Source organism: Rhinatrema bivittatum, chromosome 2 (assembly GCF_901001135.1).
Source record: "Rhinatrema bivittatum chromosome 2, aRhiBiv1.1, whole genome shotgun sequence".
Lineage (NCBI taxonomy): Eukaryota > Metazoa > Chordata > Amphibia > Gymnophiona > Rhinatrematidae > Rhinatrema > Rhinatrema bivittatum.
This window is the reverse complement of record NC_042616.1, coordinates 427,473,348-427,493,583: the sequence shown is the minus strand read 5'-3', so window position 1 is coordinate 427,493,583 and position 20,236 is coordinate 427,473,348. Positions and strand designations below refer to the sequence as shown.

The window sequence follows — 20,236 nt, the reverse complement described above, 5'->3', positions numbered from 1 at the left end:
AAACTACCCAAAACCAAATAAGCCTGATACTCCACTTTCAATGCATATCCAACATAGCTCTCTGCTTCAATGGCAGGGGGAATGAAGAAAAAATTATTTATATTCAGACAACTACCAACAAGGACTGAATTACATAGTCTGGGTAAACAAATAAGTATGGGTGTAGCTTGCTTATTACGGCGGTTACTACCCCTAACCAATTAGCTAGATACTTCACTTAGATGCAGCTCCAGCACTGCTAGATACCTCGATGGCGGGAGTGGAAGGGGAATAGAATCAAAAAGTTGCTTATAAGGGACAAGAGTAACAGGTAAGTATGAAAAAAAATAAGTGTGAAAGCTTATTGGGCAGACTGGATGGACCATTTGGTCTTCTTCTGCTGTCATTTCTATGTTTCTATGTAACACTCCATATTTACAGAAATTTCCCCTGTAATGGATCTTCCTCTTACAACTCACCATACAAAATACAAATTTCCAAATTCTGATGTCACATCTGCAACAGCAATACACACACATTCCATTGCAAGCTACTATGTGAAGTCACTCAAAACCCTGCAAAAAAAGACACTCAGAACCTACGTAGCAATCCTGCCATAATAGAACAGCACTAATGCTGACAATTTAAACAGCAATAACTACCTAGGAAAAGACAGAGCCATGATATTACACCAGGTTGGAAAAATAATACATCTCCTATGTGGAAAACACAATAAGCTGTACTACAACATATCCTTACAGAAGCTACACACTAGCAGAATCCCTCATTTCAGTGACACATGCAGACAGACCTTCACCAAATACAGAATAAAGTGACCATAAAATATAAACAGAAATGTGAAGACAAACTAAACTGTAAACCACAAGCCAGACTGTATATGTAGTGCAACAATGAAAAAACAGAAATATCACCATACCACATAAAACAATAAAATCAAGAAATATAAAACAATCAATAATAAAACCACTCATAAAAATAAATATTATGAAACAGTTGATGAACAGAATATCCAAAATTTCCCAAACAAAATATTTATTTCAAAATAGCAGACGTGAAACACCAGATAATAATTAAATCAAATAAGGATTTTTAAAAAACCCTCTCCAATCCTAAGAGCTTTTGATTTCCAGATCCCCTGAGATTGTCGTGGATTTGTGGGGGAGAGGATGGGAAGAGACACTTCCTTCCTCTCTCTCATACACTCTTTCTTGCACACAGGCTTCAGAGATCCCGTCCCCAATTAAGGATAAATGCAAGAGCTCCACAAAACAGCTGGGGTGCTCTGAGGGGGCCATATGTCCTGAGGGACCTGCAGCTTAAATGGCAGCTGTTCCCCCCAAAAATGCTGATTCCATAGGCACCAGAACCCTGCTCCCCAAGCAGGAAGATGAAGAGGACTCAGTTCCAGTGATGGCTGGCCCTGCTGATATAGAAATGGGGGCCTTAAAACGCTCTCTGGGCACTCCTCTGGTTTTGAGACAAGCCGCATAAAAAAATCCCAGAAGAGATCACGTGATACAGTGAGGGAAGCAAATGTAGAAATCCCTCTCGGCGCCTGGCCTCTGCATCCAACCCCATCTACTCCAGCAAAAGTGATTTTTTGTAAGTCAAATACTGCCATGGACTTACTCTACCCTCCCTGCCTGGTTGGAAGAGAGAATGGCTTCTCGGGTGGTCACGAAGGACAAGGATAAAGAGAAGCCATGAGGCCCAGAGCCCTCACCGCCACCAGCCGCTGACACCCTGGAGGCGGCCTCGACAGCTGCATCGCTGGCTACAATTAAAGCAGCTGTGATGGACGCGCTAAGGCCAGAGCTAAAAACAATCTCCAATCAGCTCTTGGAGCTTTCTGCTGCTTTGACTGGCTATGAGACCCGCTTCACGGAGGTGGAGCAGAGGGTCTCAGATCTGCAAGATGGCCTCCTGATGGCACAAACTGATATCGCAGCTTTACAGGCCTCACTGAGCAAACAGACAACCCTTATAGAGGATCTGGAAAATCACTCCCACAGGTCTAACCTGCGATTTATTGGTCTCCCTTAATCACTAGAGGAAAAGGAGCTGCCTGGCTTTCTGGAGATGTGGCTGACAACGTAACTAGGCCTCACTGTGGCACACGGCACCTACGAGTGGAGAGAGCACACCGCCTCGGCCCCAGACAGGTGAATGCCACCTGCCCATGAGTTACTATTGCGAAAAAATTTTAATTTCGCACATAAACAAGAAATTCTGAAGGGTCTCTGTGCGGGGCACACCCTGACTTATGGTAACAAAAAAATCTTGGTGTTTCAGGAATTTTCTGTTGGCGTGGCATCCCAATGGCATGCTCTGGCCCCGCATTGCTCTAAGCTCATTAATATGGGACTATGGCTACAATTCTCTATCCAGCTCACCTGTGAGTGGCTACTCAGACAGGAGTGCGCTGGTTTACCTCGGCCGAGGAGGCGACTAAATTTGTTTGTGCACAGGAAACAGGAAGCAGTGGGGACTGGGACACCTGGTTGAGAAGATCGGCGACTAGGCCTTTAGCCTGCATTTTGAGTTTGATTCGGAGGATTGCAGTTTATTCTTTTCATGCAATCCAGTTGGAGAGCTTGATTTATTTCTGAAACTGGGGGAAGGAGCCCCTGATTGACATTAAGGGCAAGTGGACATTGAGCCTATGGTTATGGTCGATTTTGCCGGCTGTTACTGCATGGTTTTTTTTTTTTCTCTCTTCAGACTGGAGGGTCCTTGAGATATAGAGGTCAGACTGCGGAGCGGCTTTTTTATTCTCTCTGAGAGCGCTTCGTGGCGCATCTAGCTGGACATTTTGGCCTTTGTTTTTGTTTTTTCTGAGAGAAGCCTTCACTAAAAAAGGGGACTTTTCAATTGTTTTTGGATACCTAACTGTATATGTTCCAGGAGTGGACACAGTGTTGTCTTTTTTTTTTTACTTACTTACTATATTTTTTTTTCTATTGTATGTGCAAGGTGTGGATGGGGTTGGATTGGGGGGGGGGGGTTGAATGCATGATGGTGATCTCTGTATTATGGTCTTGGGGGAAGACTGGGGACTGGAAGGGGTGGGTAGATAGGGGTGGGGGGGAGGGAGGTCTTAAGGGGATGTGGATTATTTTTCTGGGAGTGCTGTGTGTCAATGGAGTCTCGGTCCAATAGAAGCACTGATATAATATTGCAGGGGCAATACCAATTGATGGAGGGGGCCTCGGCTGGGAGGGTCCCTGTCCACCTGTTGTGGTTAAATCAGCAACTGTCTGTTTTAGTTGACTCATCACATTAGCAACACTACTTGAGTAATTTCATGGAAGGTATGTGGGATTAACGCGCTGATTAAACGGTCCAAGATACTGTCTATACTAAAATGGAAGTCCGCTGACTTGGCATTCTTGCAAGAAACTCATCTCACTGATAGTGAGCACGCAAAGTTGTGCAAGACCTGGGTGGGGGGAGTTTATTATGCCTCAGCCTCATCTAAATCTGCCAGAGTGGCCATTTTGATTAACAAACATTTACCCATAATGAGCCACACAGAAATTAAGGATCATCAGGAGTGTTTTCTTATCTTGATAACGGAACTTTATAATACTACCCTGGTACTCTGCAATTTATATGCCCCTAATACTTACAGCCCTAGCTTCTTTAGGGAACTTTACCGTTTATTGCTCCCTTATATGGTTGAAATGGTAATTGTAGGTGGGGATTTTAATACTATTAGAGACCCTCAGGTTGATGCATCTCACAGCCGCAGGCACGAGCCTGGTATGGGTAATGGCCCGTCAATGTTCGAGATGACATTGCATTTGATAGATGCGTGACAGACACTCCACTCTGTGGAGAAGGATTTCACTCATCTCTCCAGGGCGCATGCTACCTTCTCTAGACTGGATTATTTTCTTATTAGTTGTCATGCTTTCCCTTGTAGTCAAGCAACAGGTATTGACGATATCGTTGTCTCTGATCACGCCCCGGTATGGGTAGACCTTCAGCTTACAGATGCGCCGCCTACCTCTAAAACTTGGCGGTTTCCCTATTATTTGGCAGAAGACAATTTTAGAAGTACCTTGTTGAGAAATGGTCTGAGTATGTACAATTAAATCAGGAACATATTGCTCAACTTACTTTGTTTTGGTACACTGCTAAAGTGGTGATCCAGGGGGATATAATTTCTTATGTTTCGCATAGGTGGAAATCTCTGAATCAGCGGATTTTGAAACTGAGTGCTCAGTTATGGCAAGCACATGCCCAGTTGGTTGGCTTTGCTGCGGGGAGTGCTCGAGAAGACCATCTTTCCATTCAGCATTCGTTAAACTCTCTACTGCACCAGCGGGAGAAAAAGTCTTTTGTATTATCAGTTTAAGCTTTAAAGCGGGGAAGATGTCGTCTCACTTGCTTCAGTTGGCTCATAAGGCCAGTTTTATTCCTGCACTGCAGACACCTGATGGGCAACTGGTAACGGACACTCCTTCCATTTTGCAACTTTTCAGGGTGTTCTACTCGACCCTTTACACAGCTGAAGGATGGAGTGAGAAGACGTGTTCGAGGTTTTGTTCTTGTTTAGCCCTTCCCTGTTTAACTGCGGCTCAAAGGGAAGAGCTTAATTGCCCCATTACAGCAGAAGAAATTCAACTGTCTATTTGTCGGTCTAAATGTTTCAAGACTCCAGGCCCAGATGGCTATTTGGCCGAATTTTATAAATGTCTTACTAAACAGGTTGCCATACCGCTAACATCTTTGTTTTCGGGGCTCATAAATACTGGCTCTTTCCCTACCCATGTCAACCTCGCACACATTTCTCTTATTCCTAAAGCAGACAAAAATCCCCCCCTCCCTGAATCTTATCGCCCAATATCCTTGCTCAATTTTGACCAAAAACTGCTGGCCAAAGTTATGGCGGATCGCCTGGCCTTAATTTTACCTTTCCTGATCGGAGACTGTCAAGTGGGCTTTGTGAGAAAGCATTATGCTCTTTCCAATATACGGCTTGTGTTGGCGGCTAGGGTGATGAGCCAGCAGATGAATACTCCCTATATGGCTATCAGTTTCGATGCCGAAAAGGCATTTGACCAGGTGGAATGGCGCTATTTTAATATTTTGCAGGAAATGGGCTTTGAGGGTTCTTTTATCAGGTAGTACAGCTTTTATACCAGGAACCCGCAGCATTTATTACTGTTAATGGTACGCTATCAGAACCCTTCTTGGTGACAAGGGGTACCAGACAAGGTTGTCCTCTATCTCCTTTGTTATTTATTTTGCAGCTTGAATCCTTGCTTTTAGCCATCCAGGCAAGCCGAGAAATCCGGGGCATCCGTTTCAAATCGGAAATTTTTAAGTATGCAGCCTTTGGGGACAACTTGCTGGTCTGTCTCACTGATCCCTTGAATTCGCTCCATCTCTTACTGCAATTGATATGGACATTTGGCACCTTTTCCGGGTTACGTTTGAATGCTGTAAGTCCTCCGTTTTGGCTTATCCTGAGGCTTTGAAGGAGCAGTGGGTTGAGCCTTTTCATCTGCACTAGGTGGGTGAATCTTTATGGTATCTAGGAGTGCTGATTCCAAATATTCCAGACCAAATCTATAAATTCAATATTCCACAGCTTTTGCATTATACTAAGGACACCTTAGCAAATTGGAGGGCTCTGCTGCTATCCCTGGGAGGGAGGGTGAATTTGTTCAAAATGGTTATTCTCCCCAAGTGGTTGTATATTCTTCAGAATTTACCCCTGCAGCTTAAATGCAGAGATCTATATCTTCTGGATGGAGCTCTTCGATGTTTTTTGTGGAGAGGCGGGAAAGCCAGGGTGCCGCTCTCTTGGTTGCAGGAGAGATGGGGATCGGGTGGATTGGGGGTCCCAGACTTAGCCACCTATAACTTGGCAAGCAATCTGCGTATAAGTCAGAGACTGGTTACTTGACAAGTCGTTCTATGTAAAGATATTGGCAGAAAGTGCGCTCACGGCACCACTAGATCTTAAATATGTCCTGCAATCGGAGGCGAGCCAGCTCCCAACTCTCTTAGTTCAGGCTGTCGTCACTAAGCCTATCCGTCAGGCATGGTTGAAGACAACCAGGCTCTTGCATGTACCCTGGCTCTGCTCATATTTTTTGCCTATTATTGGTAATGCTGAATTCTCCCCGGGTTCTTAGTCAGCGGACTTCCGTACCTGGGCATCCAAAGGTATTACTCAATTGGGGCAGTTATTAACTGTGGAGGGAAGGATCCTATCCTTTGAAGAATTGAGGGCTCTCTATGGACTGGGATGTCACCAGGCCGTTCCTTATTTGCAGATTAGACATTACCTCCACTCCCTGTCAATGACATCCAAGCAGCCATAGACCTTTCATACATTAGACCAGGTATTTGGCTTTGATCGGGACAACACCCCCTCGTTGTCTGCCTATTATAAATGTGTGCGGAACCTTGTAAAGGTTGATACCTGTGCCACCTTGGTGGAACGCTGGAATAGGGATGGTGACTTCACAGTTACTCAGTTCATTCTCAGGATTTGCTTCCAACAGGTATCCAGGATCTCTGCTAATATGTACTATCGGGAGTTACAGTAAAATTATTTGGGGCGGGCATGTGTGTCAGCGCAGGTAGCCCACTCTGACCGTTTCCGCTTCTGCCTTATGTGGGTGCTGTAAACATGCTCTAGGCACTTTGTCTCATGCCTTCTGGACCTGTGCCCCTGTTAAGCGGTTTTGGTGTCGCGTTGCTGAGTATCTGGCCGACATATTAGATGTCTCTGTACCGGTGACCCCATTATGGTTTCTATTTGGCTGTATATCTCCCTTACGAGTACAAGATCCTGGCTCTTGTTTATTGATTCAGAAAGCTAGTTTGGTGGGGAAAAAAGTGATTTTGTCGGTTTGGAGGAGTGACACCCCGCCCTCATTTTGGGCTTGGCGGAACCCAGTCCATTCCATGATGACGATGGAGAATTTGTCATCCCGCAGCTCTCCACGTTTCAGAAAGTGTTTTCTATCTGTTTGGGACCCATATCTGCAGGCGCTTTCCCACCGTTCACGAAATTTGATCCTGAATGACTGCCCACGGTATTCTATCCTGCTCTACTGCTCTAGACTAGTTTGAATTCATTGACACAGAATAATGGGTACAGGGAGGTGGGGAGGAGGTGGTTGGGAAAGGGGGAATTGGAGAGATTTGTTGTCGTTGAGTTGAATAATGATGTATCATTGAGGGATGTATCATTGAGGGATGTATCATTGAGGGATGTATCAGATCCACAGCATCCTCACCAATGTACTGTTTATGATAAAAGTTTTCACATTAAAAAAAATCCCAGAAGTGGAAGAATTGTGCTTACAGCAGGAAAGTCAAGCACTGGCAGCCCTTCTCTACCTCCATCAGGAGCACTGGCGGTCAAATTAGAGTGATGCTAAAGGAGCTAACCCCCATAACTTAATGGAACTTACCCTCCCAATGCCGGCAACATTGCTTGCACAAAAAACTTCAAGCTGTTGTGGAGTTTCTCTCCTGTTTCCTTTTTTAAATAAATCTTTAAAGGCAGAGAAGCCAGAAGGAAGGAAGAGGGGGGGAGGGGAGGAGAGTCAGAGGATCCTTTTAATCTTCCAACTCAAAACCTCTCAGGGTTAACCAAACTCCTCCTGTGACTGGGAACTGTGAGTGGGCACATATCTTGGTATTAGAAAACCAGGAGCCTGGCCTAGGACACTGGAGAAGCCCCTGCCTTACTCCAACCTCAAGGGCATCAAATGTGACGAGCTGTGATGACATCACAGAGAAAGCTGTGCTTGCTACCTCCATCTGTTGGTAGGAGGAACAGCCCACTTGTCTGGATGAGGAGGAATGGTGCTTTAGAGAAATGAAAAAAAAGAGTAACAGTGCTGAAAAGGATGAGCCTGGAAAAAAAGAACTAGAAAGAAGAGTCAGACAACAGAAAATATGGAGAGGAAAAGAAGAAGAGAGGGTTCAGAAGAGATAATAGGAAAGAGGGTATAAAAGATTATTTATTTATTTTATTTAACAGCTTTTTTATACCGACATTAAAGTACACATCATATCGGTTCACATAAAACAAAAGGTGGAAAGTACAAATAACAAGGGTAAGGGGGGAGGATAACTGATAGAGGTCCGAAACAGCGGAGCCTGAACAAAGTAAAAGAGAGAAGAGGATAGAAATAACAAAATTAACAAATTATAATTAAATTTACAAGGGGCTGAAAAGGATTACACTGACTACAAGAGGTTTATAATGAATTACAAAGAGATTGGGTGGGGAAGAGGTGGGTGGGGAAGATTAATATAGGATACCATACCACAAAGGTAATGGACAGGAGCACAAACACGGGTTACAAAAAAATGACATAGAAAAAGATGACAATGAAGATGCACAGATCAAAGAAAGAGGCACAGAAAAGAAAATGGGGCAGGAAGGGGAGAAAACGCATGGGAGGAAAACGGACACGAAGGCCCTTTTTATTTAAAAATGCAAAACCTGCTTTTTCATCCCTGTGATTTCTTTTTCCAGAAAAAAATAAAGGCATCAATATTCAAAGCAATTTAGTCTGTTAACTCACAAGTAATGTGGTTAAAAGGCATCTTCTTGGCTATTGTGTCACTCATCCAGTTAGATCTCAGCAGACAGTCATTATCTGGCTAAAATTTTAACCCGATTAAAAAAAAAAAAATTTCTAGGTGGGCCTAAATTAATCAGCTAACACAGGGGCCGATGCAATAAAGTGTTCGTTAAAAATAGGTGTCTAAACTGGGCACCCGTTTTTCTAATGTGCGTATATTCACCTATCTTGGGTGCCCAGTGCAGCATGTAAACGAGCTTCCGCGCTAAAAAGGACGCATTAGGGAAAATTGTGAGTCCCTAGCGCATCCTTGGCATCAGGCACCCAGGAAACGTGGCTGTGTGCGGGTTAGGAAAATGGACACTCAATATGAGAGTCCGTTATGTCCTGCTACATCGCAATATACACACACGATATGCATGGCCTGGAGTATTTTGTGCCCAGAATTTTTTTCGCCCCTTTCATTTTGTCATGCTACAGCTTTCTGAGGTTCTTCCGACTTACAGGCCTATACAGTACAGTGCGCTCCGGTGGAGCGCACTGTTAACCCGCAACTGGACGCGCGTTTTCGACGCGCTAGCTTTACCCCTTATCAGTAAGGGGTAATAGCGCGTCGAAAACGCGTGTCCAACCCCCCCCCGAACCTAATAACGCCCGCAACATGCAAATGCATGTTGATGGCCCTATTAGTTATTCCCACGCGATTCAGAAAGTAAAATGTGCAGCCAAGCCGCACATTTTACTTTAAGAAATTAGCGCCTACCCAAAGGTAGGTGCTAATTTCTCACGGCACTGGGGAAGTGCACAGAAAAGCAGTAAAAACTGCTTTTCTGTGCACCCTCCGACTTAATATCATGGTGATATTAAGTCGGAGGTCCCGAAAGTTAAAAAAAAAAGAACCAACACCGGCAAAATTGAGTATCTGCTGTCAAACCCGCTGACAGCCTGTCACGCTAGTGCCCCTAGCGCCTCTTTTTACCGCCGGCCCTCATTTAAATAAATTAAATTACCGTATCACGCGCAATTTTTACTGTATCGGCCTGTTAGTATCTTCACAATACTAAGTAGGAGGCACCACAGAAAGCAGTAATTTTGGGGTGGGGGGGGGGGGGTTGTGAGCCTTTGACACACAGCAAGGTGAAACTTCAGCTCTGGGACTGGTGTTAAATTTACAGCATTAACAAGGGCACGTTGAGCGAGCAGTAATTTATTGCATTGCAGGGTAATAGCTAATAGTCTCATCTACATGGAATCTACATGCGATGAGCGCTATTAGCCACCCGCATTTTGGACGTCCTGATCCCCTTATTGCATCGGGGGTTATGGATGCGCGTCCAACCACTCATTAAGCTGTGAGCACTTTATTACATCGACCCTTCAGTCAATTTTCAGTTGTATCTAGCTAACAGCCCGATACTGTAAAACCGCGGGAGAGCGGACGAACGCCCGCTCTCCCGGCGCACGCACCGGCCCTTCGCCGGTGCGAGCTATCCAGTATGCTCCAGCATGCAAATTAGGAGACGCGGTGCAAACGAGGGAAAGGAGGCGCTAGGGACACTAGCGCGTCCCTAGCGCCTCCTTTTGGCCTGGAGCGGTGGCTGTCAGCGGGTTTGACAGCCGACGCTCAATTTTGCCGGCGTCGGTTCTCGAGCCCGCTAACAGCCACTGGCTCGGAAACCGGACGCCGGCAAAATTGAGCGTCCGGTTTTCGGCCCGACAGCCGTGGGCCAAATTCAAATTTTTATTTTTTTTTTTTTTTACTTTTTTTTACTTTTGGGGACCTCCGACTTAATATCGCTATGATATTAAGTCGGAGGGTGCACAGAAAAGCAGTTTTTACTGCTTTTCTGTGCACTTTCCTGGCGCCGGAAGAAATTAGCGCCGACCCAAAGGTCGGCGCTAATTTCTTAGAGTAAAATGTGCAGCTTGGCTGCACATTTTACTTACTGGATCCCGCGCGCATACCTAATAGGGCCCTCAACATGCATTTGCATGTTGAGGGCCCTTTACTCTATCGACCTGTAAGTTAGTTGGATAACTTTAGGCCTGCTTCAGAGCCAGGTAACTTAAGACTTAACCAGTTAGATTCAAAACAATATAGGCCAGTCGAGTGGCACTGTTTAGTTTAAATAAAAACAATAAAAAAAACTAGTTCAATGCAGACCTGTGAGCCCTTTCCCACCCCCAATAATTCACAAATGGCCCTGCCAGGCTGAGCACCCCTCACCCCTATTCCCACAAACCCCTCCGAAATTGCATTAAAAGAACATGTTGCAGGGTCTGCAGGTTGGTGCCCCCTCGCCCCATTTTTTTTAAATCTTAATTTGTCTCTCTACTGTTTCTCCTCCCCACTCTCCTCCCTCCCCCTCCCCCACCCTCTCTAAATCTCCAGCAGAGAGCAAGGTCTTCTCTTACTGCTACCTGCCTTACTATCCAAGATTGTCCTGACAGCAACGCTGAAAACTTACACTTCCAGTGTAGCTGTCAGAGCAATGCTGGAAGCGTCAGGAGCTGGTAAGAGAAGACCTTGCTCCCTGCTGGGGTTTGGGAGATCTGGGGTGGAAGGATATTGAAATTGTGGGTGGGCAGAGAGGGGACAGGAGGGAGCCAGATTAAGATTAAAAAAAAAAAAAACCAGGAAAAGAGCTGGGGCCTAACCTAAGGGGGTCCTCATTTTTTTTAATGCAGTTTCAGAGGTATTGGGAGGAACTTGGAGGTGCTTGGCCCAGCAGGGTTGTTTGTGAAATATTGGGGGAGGGGAGGGGGAATCAGCCCACAGGCCAGCATTGAACTTTTTTTTTTTAACCAAACAGTGCTGCTGAACCAGCTGTATTTTTTAAGAGATCTGGTTAAATATTAAGTTATCCAGCCACATAAGGCTGGATAGCTAACATCAAACTGGTTATTATTTAGACATAGCCAATTAAGGTTTAAAGTTATCCAGCTTAATTTAGTAAAATATATTCAGCAGGACATTTATCCCTCTGAATATGTGGAACAAGTAATCCGGCTAACTTTATCTGGATAACTTGCTTGCTCACCAGCTTACTAAATATTGACCTCAATAATATTTGGTATTTCCTTGTCTAGGAAAATCAGCCTCCCTCCGATAAAATTCTTGGGCATCCCAAATCTTAGAGGAGTTCGATACTCACCTGCAGAAAATGGTATGAAGGCCTCTCTCTTCACAAACTGCCCTTCTGCATCCAGGAAGTGCTCGGGGTAAAACCGGTGCGGCTCCTCCCAATAGGTTTCATCCTTCAGCACAGAGGACAGGTTGATGAGGATGGTCACCCCCTTTAATACCAAGGGAAGGGGGGGAAAAAACGAAGATTGATATTGTACAAGGTAAACTGCATGGTTACTGGGTTGCTGCTCCAAAATCTTACCATCTAAATCAGAACTACTCCCAGAATTCATGTTCGTTGGATGCTACTTTAAGCCTAGAAAAGAGCCTGCTAAAAGATTTTTTTTTTTAAACAAGGGGACCTGGGATATTCGAGAGTCTAAGAGTTTTTTGCTGGATTCTTAACCTGTGTGCTCCAGAAAGGGGGGAGGAGTTTGCCATAGAACGAGGCAGGCAGCTCCGGGTCTGGTTTTCAGAACATTCACATTGAATATGTGTGAGAAATGAGGTTTAAATGTTGCTATTACATACCTATAAAGAATTAGGGATATAAGTTGCTTTATATGTCTAATATCCACACTACTCTATGCTGATACTTGTTAAATAAAAAGGTGGCTAGAACAGAGTAGGAAACACTGCCAGCTGAGAAACAGGCCCAAGACCCGCCTCCCTCTACCTTGTGTAATCAGCAGTAGCTGAACTGCCAAATTAAGAAAATCCCTCTTATTCTTGCTGAGTATTAAGAAATAAAGTGCAGAACGCTGAAGAAGCAGCCCCCTCTGTAAACCCCCCCCCCCCCACCCCCCCCCCCCCCCCCCCCCCGTTCTTCCACAAGCTTTTTGCAGAACAGCAAAGTAGGACAGCCTGCCACAGGGGACAAGAAAGAGAAATAGAAGGAACAGAGCTAAAACGCTGCCTCTCCTCAGGCATCGTCCCCAACTCACTCAAGCATGCCGCGGTCAAACCACTGCCTCAAAAAACCCTCACTAGACCCCAAGGTCCCTACCAACTTTCGTCCCATCTCCAATCTCCCATTCATCTCAAAAGTCATGGAGAAGGTTGTCAACTCGCAACTTACAGAATTCCTTGAAACCAACAATCTACTTCACTCCTCCCAATTCGGCTTCCGCAAATATCTCAACACCGAGACCCTCTTACTTTTCTTGACCGACCACTTACTCAGGGGAATGGATCAAGGTCACAGCTACATTCTTGCTCTGCTGGACATTGTCAGCTTTCGATACTATAAATCACCTTCTTTCTCGCCTAACCAACATTGGCCTTTCCGGCACAGCCCTTAAGTGGTTCTCATCCTACCTTGACAATAGGTGATTCACTGTGAAAATAGGCAATGCTGAGTCCACCCACTATGCCCTCTCCCAAGGAGTCCCTCAAGGCTCCTCCCTTTCCTCTACCCTCTTTAATATCTACTTCACCCTTTTGTGCAAACTTTTATCAGAACTCTGCCTCAAATTCTCTCTCTACGCTGATGACGTGCAAATCATCATACCCATTCAAGGCTCCCTATTCAACGCCCTTGAATCCTGGGGAAACTGTCTTGCCGCCATCAATACTTTACTTATCAATCTCCATCTGGCTCTAAACACATCCAAAACTGAACTGCTCCTCATCTCCCAACATCTCCCTACTAATCCCTCATTCACAAATGACCCCACCTACAAGACTCTTCGCACGCAGCCCTGCGCAAGGAACCTGGGGGTCCAAATCGACCAGCAACTGAACCTTAAAAAACATATCAATGCTATCCTCAAAGAGGGTTTCTACAAACTTAATGTCTTAAAAAACCTGAAAGCACTACTTCATGCCAGTGACTTCTGTACGGTTATCCAGGCTACACTTGCGTCCAAGATGGATTACTATTACTCCCTCTTTCTTGGCTTACCCTACTCCTCCATAAAGCCCCTCCAAATGCTGCAGAATGCTGTAGCCAGAACTCTCTCCAACGCTCGCAAATATGACCATATCTCCCCGATCCTGAAGGACCTGCATTGGCTCCCCATTCCCTCCCGTATCCTCTATAAATCCCTGACCATTATCCATAAAGCCATATATTCACATAATTCCAACTGGCTCGTCAACCCCCTCCAATTCACATGCCCGAATCGACCTACGAGGACCACAAAGGGTCCCTCCATGTGCCCTCCCTAAAGAAAGCTCACCTCATGTCTATGAGGGATTGGGTGCTCTCCATTGCTGGACCCATGCACTGGAACTCACTCCCGACCCACCTCAGACTAGAATGATACATTATAAAATTCAGAGTCCAACTTAAGACTTGGCTTTTCAAACAAGCCTTTCCCCAAAATCCTTGACGACCCTTGAATTGTGATGTTATATTGTTCTGAATTTGACTCTGATCTTGTCCTATGGCTTGCTAGTTCACTTGTTGATTTGTTCCAATGCCTTCTTGCTTTCCTTTTGGTTCATTATACCCCCCTACCCTCTCCCCTGTTTTTTGTAATTTCCTTCCTATAGTTTGATGTAAACAGATGTGATGTTTTGACTAATGTCGATATAGAAGACTCTTTAAATAAATAAATTAGAAAAAAGGTATATAACATGTAAACTGATCAATGTAATGTGTGCTTACTGTCTTGTTTGCCACCTGGACTTGCAAGTTCGTGAACAATAAACTTCTTTCACTGATACTTTGCAGTTCACAGACTAATTATTCCCAGCAGGGGAATTATACTTGTTCCTTACAATATGCATGAACTATATTTGCATACAATGGAAGCAGTGCATATAATTGTACCTCATGCATATTCGCTGTGGATATCCTAAAAACCAGTCCTGGTTGTGGCCACTCCAGGACAGAAGTTACCTACCCTGGCCAGAGAATATGGGAAGAAATCCATGTGAAGCTCAATCTGTACAAGATACGGAACGTGGCCTTCCTGATTACACAGCATGGTATGTGTACGAGTGTCACCATAGTATCCTTTGCTATACACATCAGCATCTCCAGACCCTGAATGTGTGATTTCAGTGAGACTAGGAATGCAGGAAGTGTCTTGCTAAGGAGTGTGATTTAACAAAACTTGTGAGCCTAAAAGAATGGTGGGGGGGGGGGGGGGGGGATATCAGAGAATTTCAAATACCTGAAGCACAAATTATTCATAACAGGTAAATATTTTTTTCAATAGGAAATAAGCTCTGGATTAGAACAAAAGGTCATGATTTGAGGCTGGATAGGGATCAAGTCGAGAGAATTCACAGAAAAGGTGGCTAAGTATCGCACATGCTCTCACTATAAGTGGTAGAAGCAGTGACAGAAATTCCAGAAGACATATCAAACATCGCCGATCTATCACAGTAGAAAATAAATTCTGTGATATTGCAATAATTTGGGGAAATGGGGAAGATGTGCCATGCCCGGAGGCCCTGATCTATTGTCAGATTCTATGCTTCTACAAACCTTAGGGATGAAGAAGCCCTGGATCTCGGTATCCCTGTACGAGAAACGAGGCACTCCCATGGGAATTATGTCACCGTAGCGCTGAATCTCATGGATGACGGCGTTGGTGAAGGGCATGTCCACCTGATCCTGCATCACGGGTCTCCTGTCTCTGCCAATCACCCGGTCAATTTCTTCATGGACTCTGCCTGGAAACACAGGGAGACTTTATGCTGGCGGGGGGATGGACAGAGCTCCATCTATACAGAGGATGAAGTATGCAGGTTTCAAAGGCAATATGGGTGTGATGAGAGCCTCTGGGTGGCTGCTGGCAGCAGGACTGTGCTTCCTATGGTCCCAACCTTGCTCTTGTCCATCCCCAGTGTGCCACCTTTACTCTAGGAAGCACGGTCCTGCTTTGTCCTGCAGGCATGAGGCGGCAGAAAGTCTCACAGTCTGCCACAACCCTGTACGGAAATTTTTAAACTATTTGAAGAGAGCAATTTTGACAAAAGTATTTAACAGGGTAAAAGTGGCCTGACTGAAAATCACCCTCCTCAAACGCAGCTTGTATGGGTTTAGGTCGGGGGCTGCAGGGGAGTAAAATCGCCTGCAGAGCAGTGATTTTATTTTTGCCCCCATGCACAAATAGCAGGTGCAAAGTGGGTGGGACACTCTTTGGGGTGTGCAGGCTTTGTGGCTGCTCATTTTTAAAGGAGAACAATGTGCATGAAAAGCCTCCAAACCTATGCAGGCTATTAAACTTTGAAAAAAATACAAAAAATAATTGTATTTATAACTCTATAGAGAGATTATAAATAGGAATGTGTTTCTTGGTGATAGGGGAGAGGAGTTTCCCCGTTTCAGGGGTTTGTTTTATTCAGGTTTTTGTTTATTTAATGTTTATTTTGGTTTCAGTTGCTGAAGAGTACATTAACCCCTCCTCTAAAAGATAAATGAAAAGTAAACAGTTCCTGCCACCACTCCCTCGATCACACTTACCCCTTCCCCTGGGGCTCTGCCGTGCAAAGGGGAAGTCGTGATTCCCAGTTGTTTCTGCTCTGCCGGCTCCTGGTTGGAAGTGGCGCTGACCCGCCCGAGGTCAGCGCCACTTTTTATCGCAAGACCGTGGGCTAAGGAGCCAGAAGACAAAGTGTTGCCGGCCTCAGGGCTGGCCATTTTCAAACTGGAGCTGGCGGGGCTGCAACAACTGGGAATCGCTCCTGCCCCTTTCTACGCTGGAGACCCCTGTAGAGCGAGTGAGTGTGGGCTGGAGAAGATGAAGAGTTTTAGGGGACAGTGTTAGACAGGGTGGAATTTCACATCTGTTAGATTTTGCTTCTTTGACTTTCTGCAATGAAAGTCAAGAAAAAAAATTTGGGGGGAGTTTAGTTTCTAAACTAAAACATAAACATGAATGTTTTGTGGTATTTTTTATTTTGTGTAAAAATGAATGAATTATAAATACGGTTGGTCACGTTTGAATTTTGGTTTGTTTTTAATAAACCAAAATATTGGTTTATTTTATATAAACCAAAATATTGTTTTTAATAATTTTAATATCGTCTTAAACCGTTATGGAACACAATACAATAGAGATTCTAACGATTTATCGTTATAAATCGTTAGAATCGTGAGCCGGCACACTAAAACCCCCTAAAACCCACCCCCGACCCTTTAAATTAAATCCCCCACCCTCCCGAACCCCCCCAAATGAGTTAAATAACCTTTGCTATTTGTTATTTGTTTTTTTTTTTTTTTACCAATGGGAAAATTGGGGGCGAGGGTCAAATCAGCATTCGGAAACCCCATCCTCCTCTAGAGCCTCCCTGACCCCCCCAGCGGGGGTCAGGGAGCGATTTCCCGCCGCGAATCGTTTTCGTACGGAAAATGGTGCCGGCAGGAGATCGACTGCAGGAGGTTGTTCAGCGAGGCGCCGGAACCCTCACTGAATGACCTCCTGCAGTCGATCTCCTGCCGGCGCCATTTTCCGTACGAAAACGATTCACGGCGGGAAATCGCTCCCTGACCCTCGCTGGACCTCCAGGAACTTTTGGCCAGCTTGTGGGGGGCCTCCTGACCCCCACGAGACTTGCCAAAAGTCCAGCGGGGGTCCGGAAGGACCTCCTGCCGTCCAATCGTGTTCGTCTATGGCCGCCGCCATTTTTCGGCGCCATTTTGGAAAATGGCGCCGGCTGAAGACAACAAGATTCAGGAGCAGGAGCCCGTTCCGGACCGCTGCCGTTCCGGACCGCCGCTGGACCCGCAGGTTATTTAACTCATTTGGGGGGGGTTCGGGAGGGTGGGGGATTTAATTTAAAGGGTCGGGGGTGGGTTTTAGGGGGTTTTAATGTGCCGATTTTTAGATTTTTCACGATTTTTCACGATTTTTCATGATATTTTACCCCCCAAACGGCAACAATACGATTCCCTCCCCCTCCCAGCCGAAATCGATCGTTAAGACGATCGAGGACACGATTCACATCCCTAAACCCAACATCGTGTAATTATAGCATGGGTTATTTTTCCCTATATGCATCACCTTGCACTTATCCACATTAAATTTCATCTGCTATTTGGATGCCCAATTTTCCAGTCTCACAAGGTCTTCCTGCAATTTATCACAATCTGCTTGTGATTTAACTACTCTGAACAATTTTGTGTCATCTGCAAATTTGATTATCTCACTCGTCGTATTTCTTTCCAGATCATTTATAAATATATTGAACAGTAAGGGTCCCAATACAGATCCCTGAGGCACTCCACTGTCCACTCCCTTCCACTGAGAAAATTGCCCATTTAATCCTACTCTCTGTTTCCTGTCTTTTAGCCAGTTTGCAATCCACGAAAGGACATCGCCACCTATCCCATGACTTTTTACTTTTCCTAGAAGCCTCTCATGAGGAACTTTGTCAAACGCCTTCTGAAAATCCAAGTATACTATATCTACCGGTTCACCTTTATCCACATGTTTATTAACTCCTTCAAAAAAGTGAAGCAGATTTGTGAGGCAAGACTTGCCCTGGGTAAAGCCATGCTGACTTTGTTCCATTAAACCATGTCTTTCTATATGTTCTGTGATTTTGATGTTTAGAACACTTTCCACTATTTTTCCTGGCACTGAAGTCAGGCTAACTGGTCTGTAGTTTCCCGGATCGCCCCTGGAGCCCTTTTTAAATATTGGGGTTACATTTGCTATCCTCCAGTCTTCAGGTACAATGGATGATTTTAATGATAAGTTACAAATTTTTACTAATAGGTCTGAAATTTCATTTTTTAGTTCCTTCAGAACTCTGGGTGTATACCATCCTGTCCAGGTGATTTACTACTCTTCAGTTTGTCAATCAGGCCTACCACATCTTCTAGGTTCACCGTGATTTGATTCAGTCCATCTGAATCATTACCCATGAAAACCTTCTCCATTACGGGTACCTCCCCAACATCCTCTTCAGTAAACACCGAAGCAAAGAAATCATTTAATCTTTCCGCGATGGCCTTATCTTCTCTAAGTGCCCCTTTAACCCCTCGATCATCTAACGGTCCAACTGACTCCCTCACAGGCTTTCTGCTTCGGATATATTTAAAAAAGTTTTTACTGTGAGTTTTTGCCTCTACAGCCATTGCACTGTTACCTCTTTCTTGATTAACAGGAATAGGCATTTTTAGAAATGCTTGGAGAGATCAACTGGTTTCAGCTCCTATGATGTGTGAGTGTCAGATCTAGGTTTTACTGTCACAAAGCTTATTACCCAAAAACTTTCAGAATGTTATGAAATGGGAGCTGAAGTCCTAGGATCTCCCCTCTCCCTCCACCAACCCCATTACCTGTTTCTTATAAGCAGGAGCAAGGTAGTCTTTCTGGAAAAACCAGGATCCCAATTCATAATTATGTAATAGAGTTAAACAGGGCAGACTCTATCCCAGAAAAGGCTGCAATATCTATTCTCACTATCAAGCAAAATTCAAACCAGTCATACAGGAGCCACATTCAAGATTTATTCCATCACTATAACTAATTCTGTGAAAAATGGGGAGTGGTCACTATTCAAAGATCAACTGCTTCCCCAACACAGGTTCTGGAGAAAAGGTGGTAAATGAAATGCTAATCTTATTTTTATAAAAACCTTGGTCTCTATTATGTTTGCAAAGATTTACTATTCAGTACTAGTATCAGAACACAGTTCGTTTCTCCGAATTCAGAGGTTGGAGAATGCATTTGCACTGCTGACTTTATGCATGACTTTGGGGAAAGTTACTTTCTCCCTCTGAGCGTCTGTGACCCAGGTGGAATGAGGTGATTGTCTTGATATATTTTTCCCAATTAACAAATAACATTGTTTTAAAAAATATTAAGTGCTGATACATTCAGCAGCAGATTGAATAAGCTAGTGTTCATGTGGCCTATGCTATAATGATGATTCTGGTCCTGTTAAAACACACATGTAATGAGCGCAGACAGTAGCATAATCCTCATTTGTTGATGGTGAATGGGTAGCAGAGCAACCCTTGCTTTTACTAGTGGCTCTGGGGCAAGGCCGAGTACCTTTTAGCCTTCCTGCCAGAGTTAAGATGATAAAGTCTCATGCTGGCAGGTGGATGAACTCCTTGAGCCAACAGATGGCAGCAACAAAGCTGTCCCAAGAAAATAAGCAGTGGGGTCAGAGCTCCCCCTGGCCTTTTACCAACTTGGAAGGCTCTAGAGGAGGATGGGGTTTCCGAATGCTGATTTGACCCTCGCCCCCAATTTTCCCATTGGTAAAAAAAAAAAAAAACAAATAACAAATAGCAAAGGTTATTTAACTCATTTGGGGGGGTTCGGGAGGGTGGGGGATTTAATTTAAAGGGTCGGGGGTGGGTTTTAGGGGGTTTTAGTGTGCCGGCTCACGATTCTAACGATTTATAACGATAAATCGTTAGAATCTCTATTGTATTGTGTTCCATAACGGTTTAAGACGATATTAAAATTATCGGACGATAATTTTAATCGTCCTAAAACGATTCACATCCCTAGGTTCCATATTAGGTGCTACAACCCAAGAAAGAGATCTAGGTGTCATAGTGGATAACACATTGAAATCGTCGGTTCAGTGTGCTGCGGCAGTCAAAAAAGCAAACAGAATGTTGGGA

At 44.6% G+C, this 20,236-nt stretch overlaps 1 protein-coding gene across 5 annotated transcripts in view; it reads right to left on the bottom strand.

Moving 5' to 3' along the window:
* Positions 1-20,236, bottom strand: part of LOC115084887 (cytochrome P450 2D15-like) — a 72,821-nt gene that overhangs the window by 16,163 nt on the left and 36,422 nt on the right. For 4 of the 5 annotated variants that reach the window (XR_003854664.1, XM_029590278.1, XM_029590277.1 and 1 more), the window contains exons 7-8: positions 15,131-15,318; positions 11,720-11,861 (exon numbers count right to left, since the gene is read on the bottom strand). Coding sequence is in view for 4 of the 5 variants with exons in the window: in XM_029590278.1 (XP_029446138.1) it covers positions 11,720-11,861; positions 15,131-15,318 (330 nt within the window). In the remaining variant the exon portion in view is untranslated. Of the gene's footprint in view, positions 1-7,973; positions 8,134-11,719; positions 11,862-15,130; positions 15,319-20,236 lie in introns of those variants that run through there. The other variant, XM_029590276.1, reaches the window with a different exon arrangement.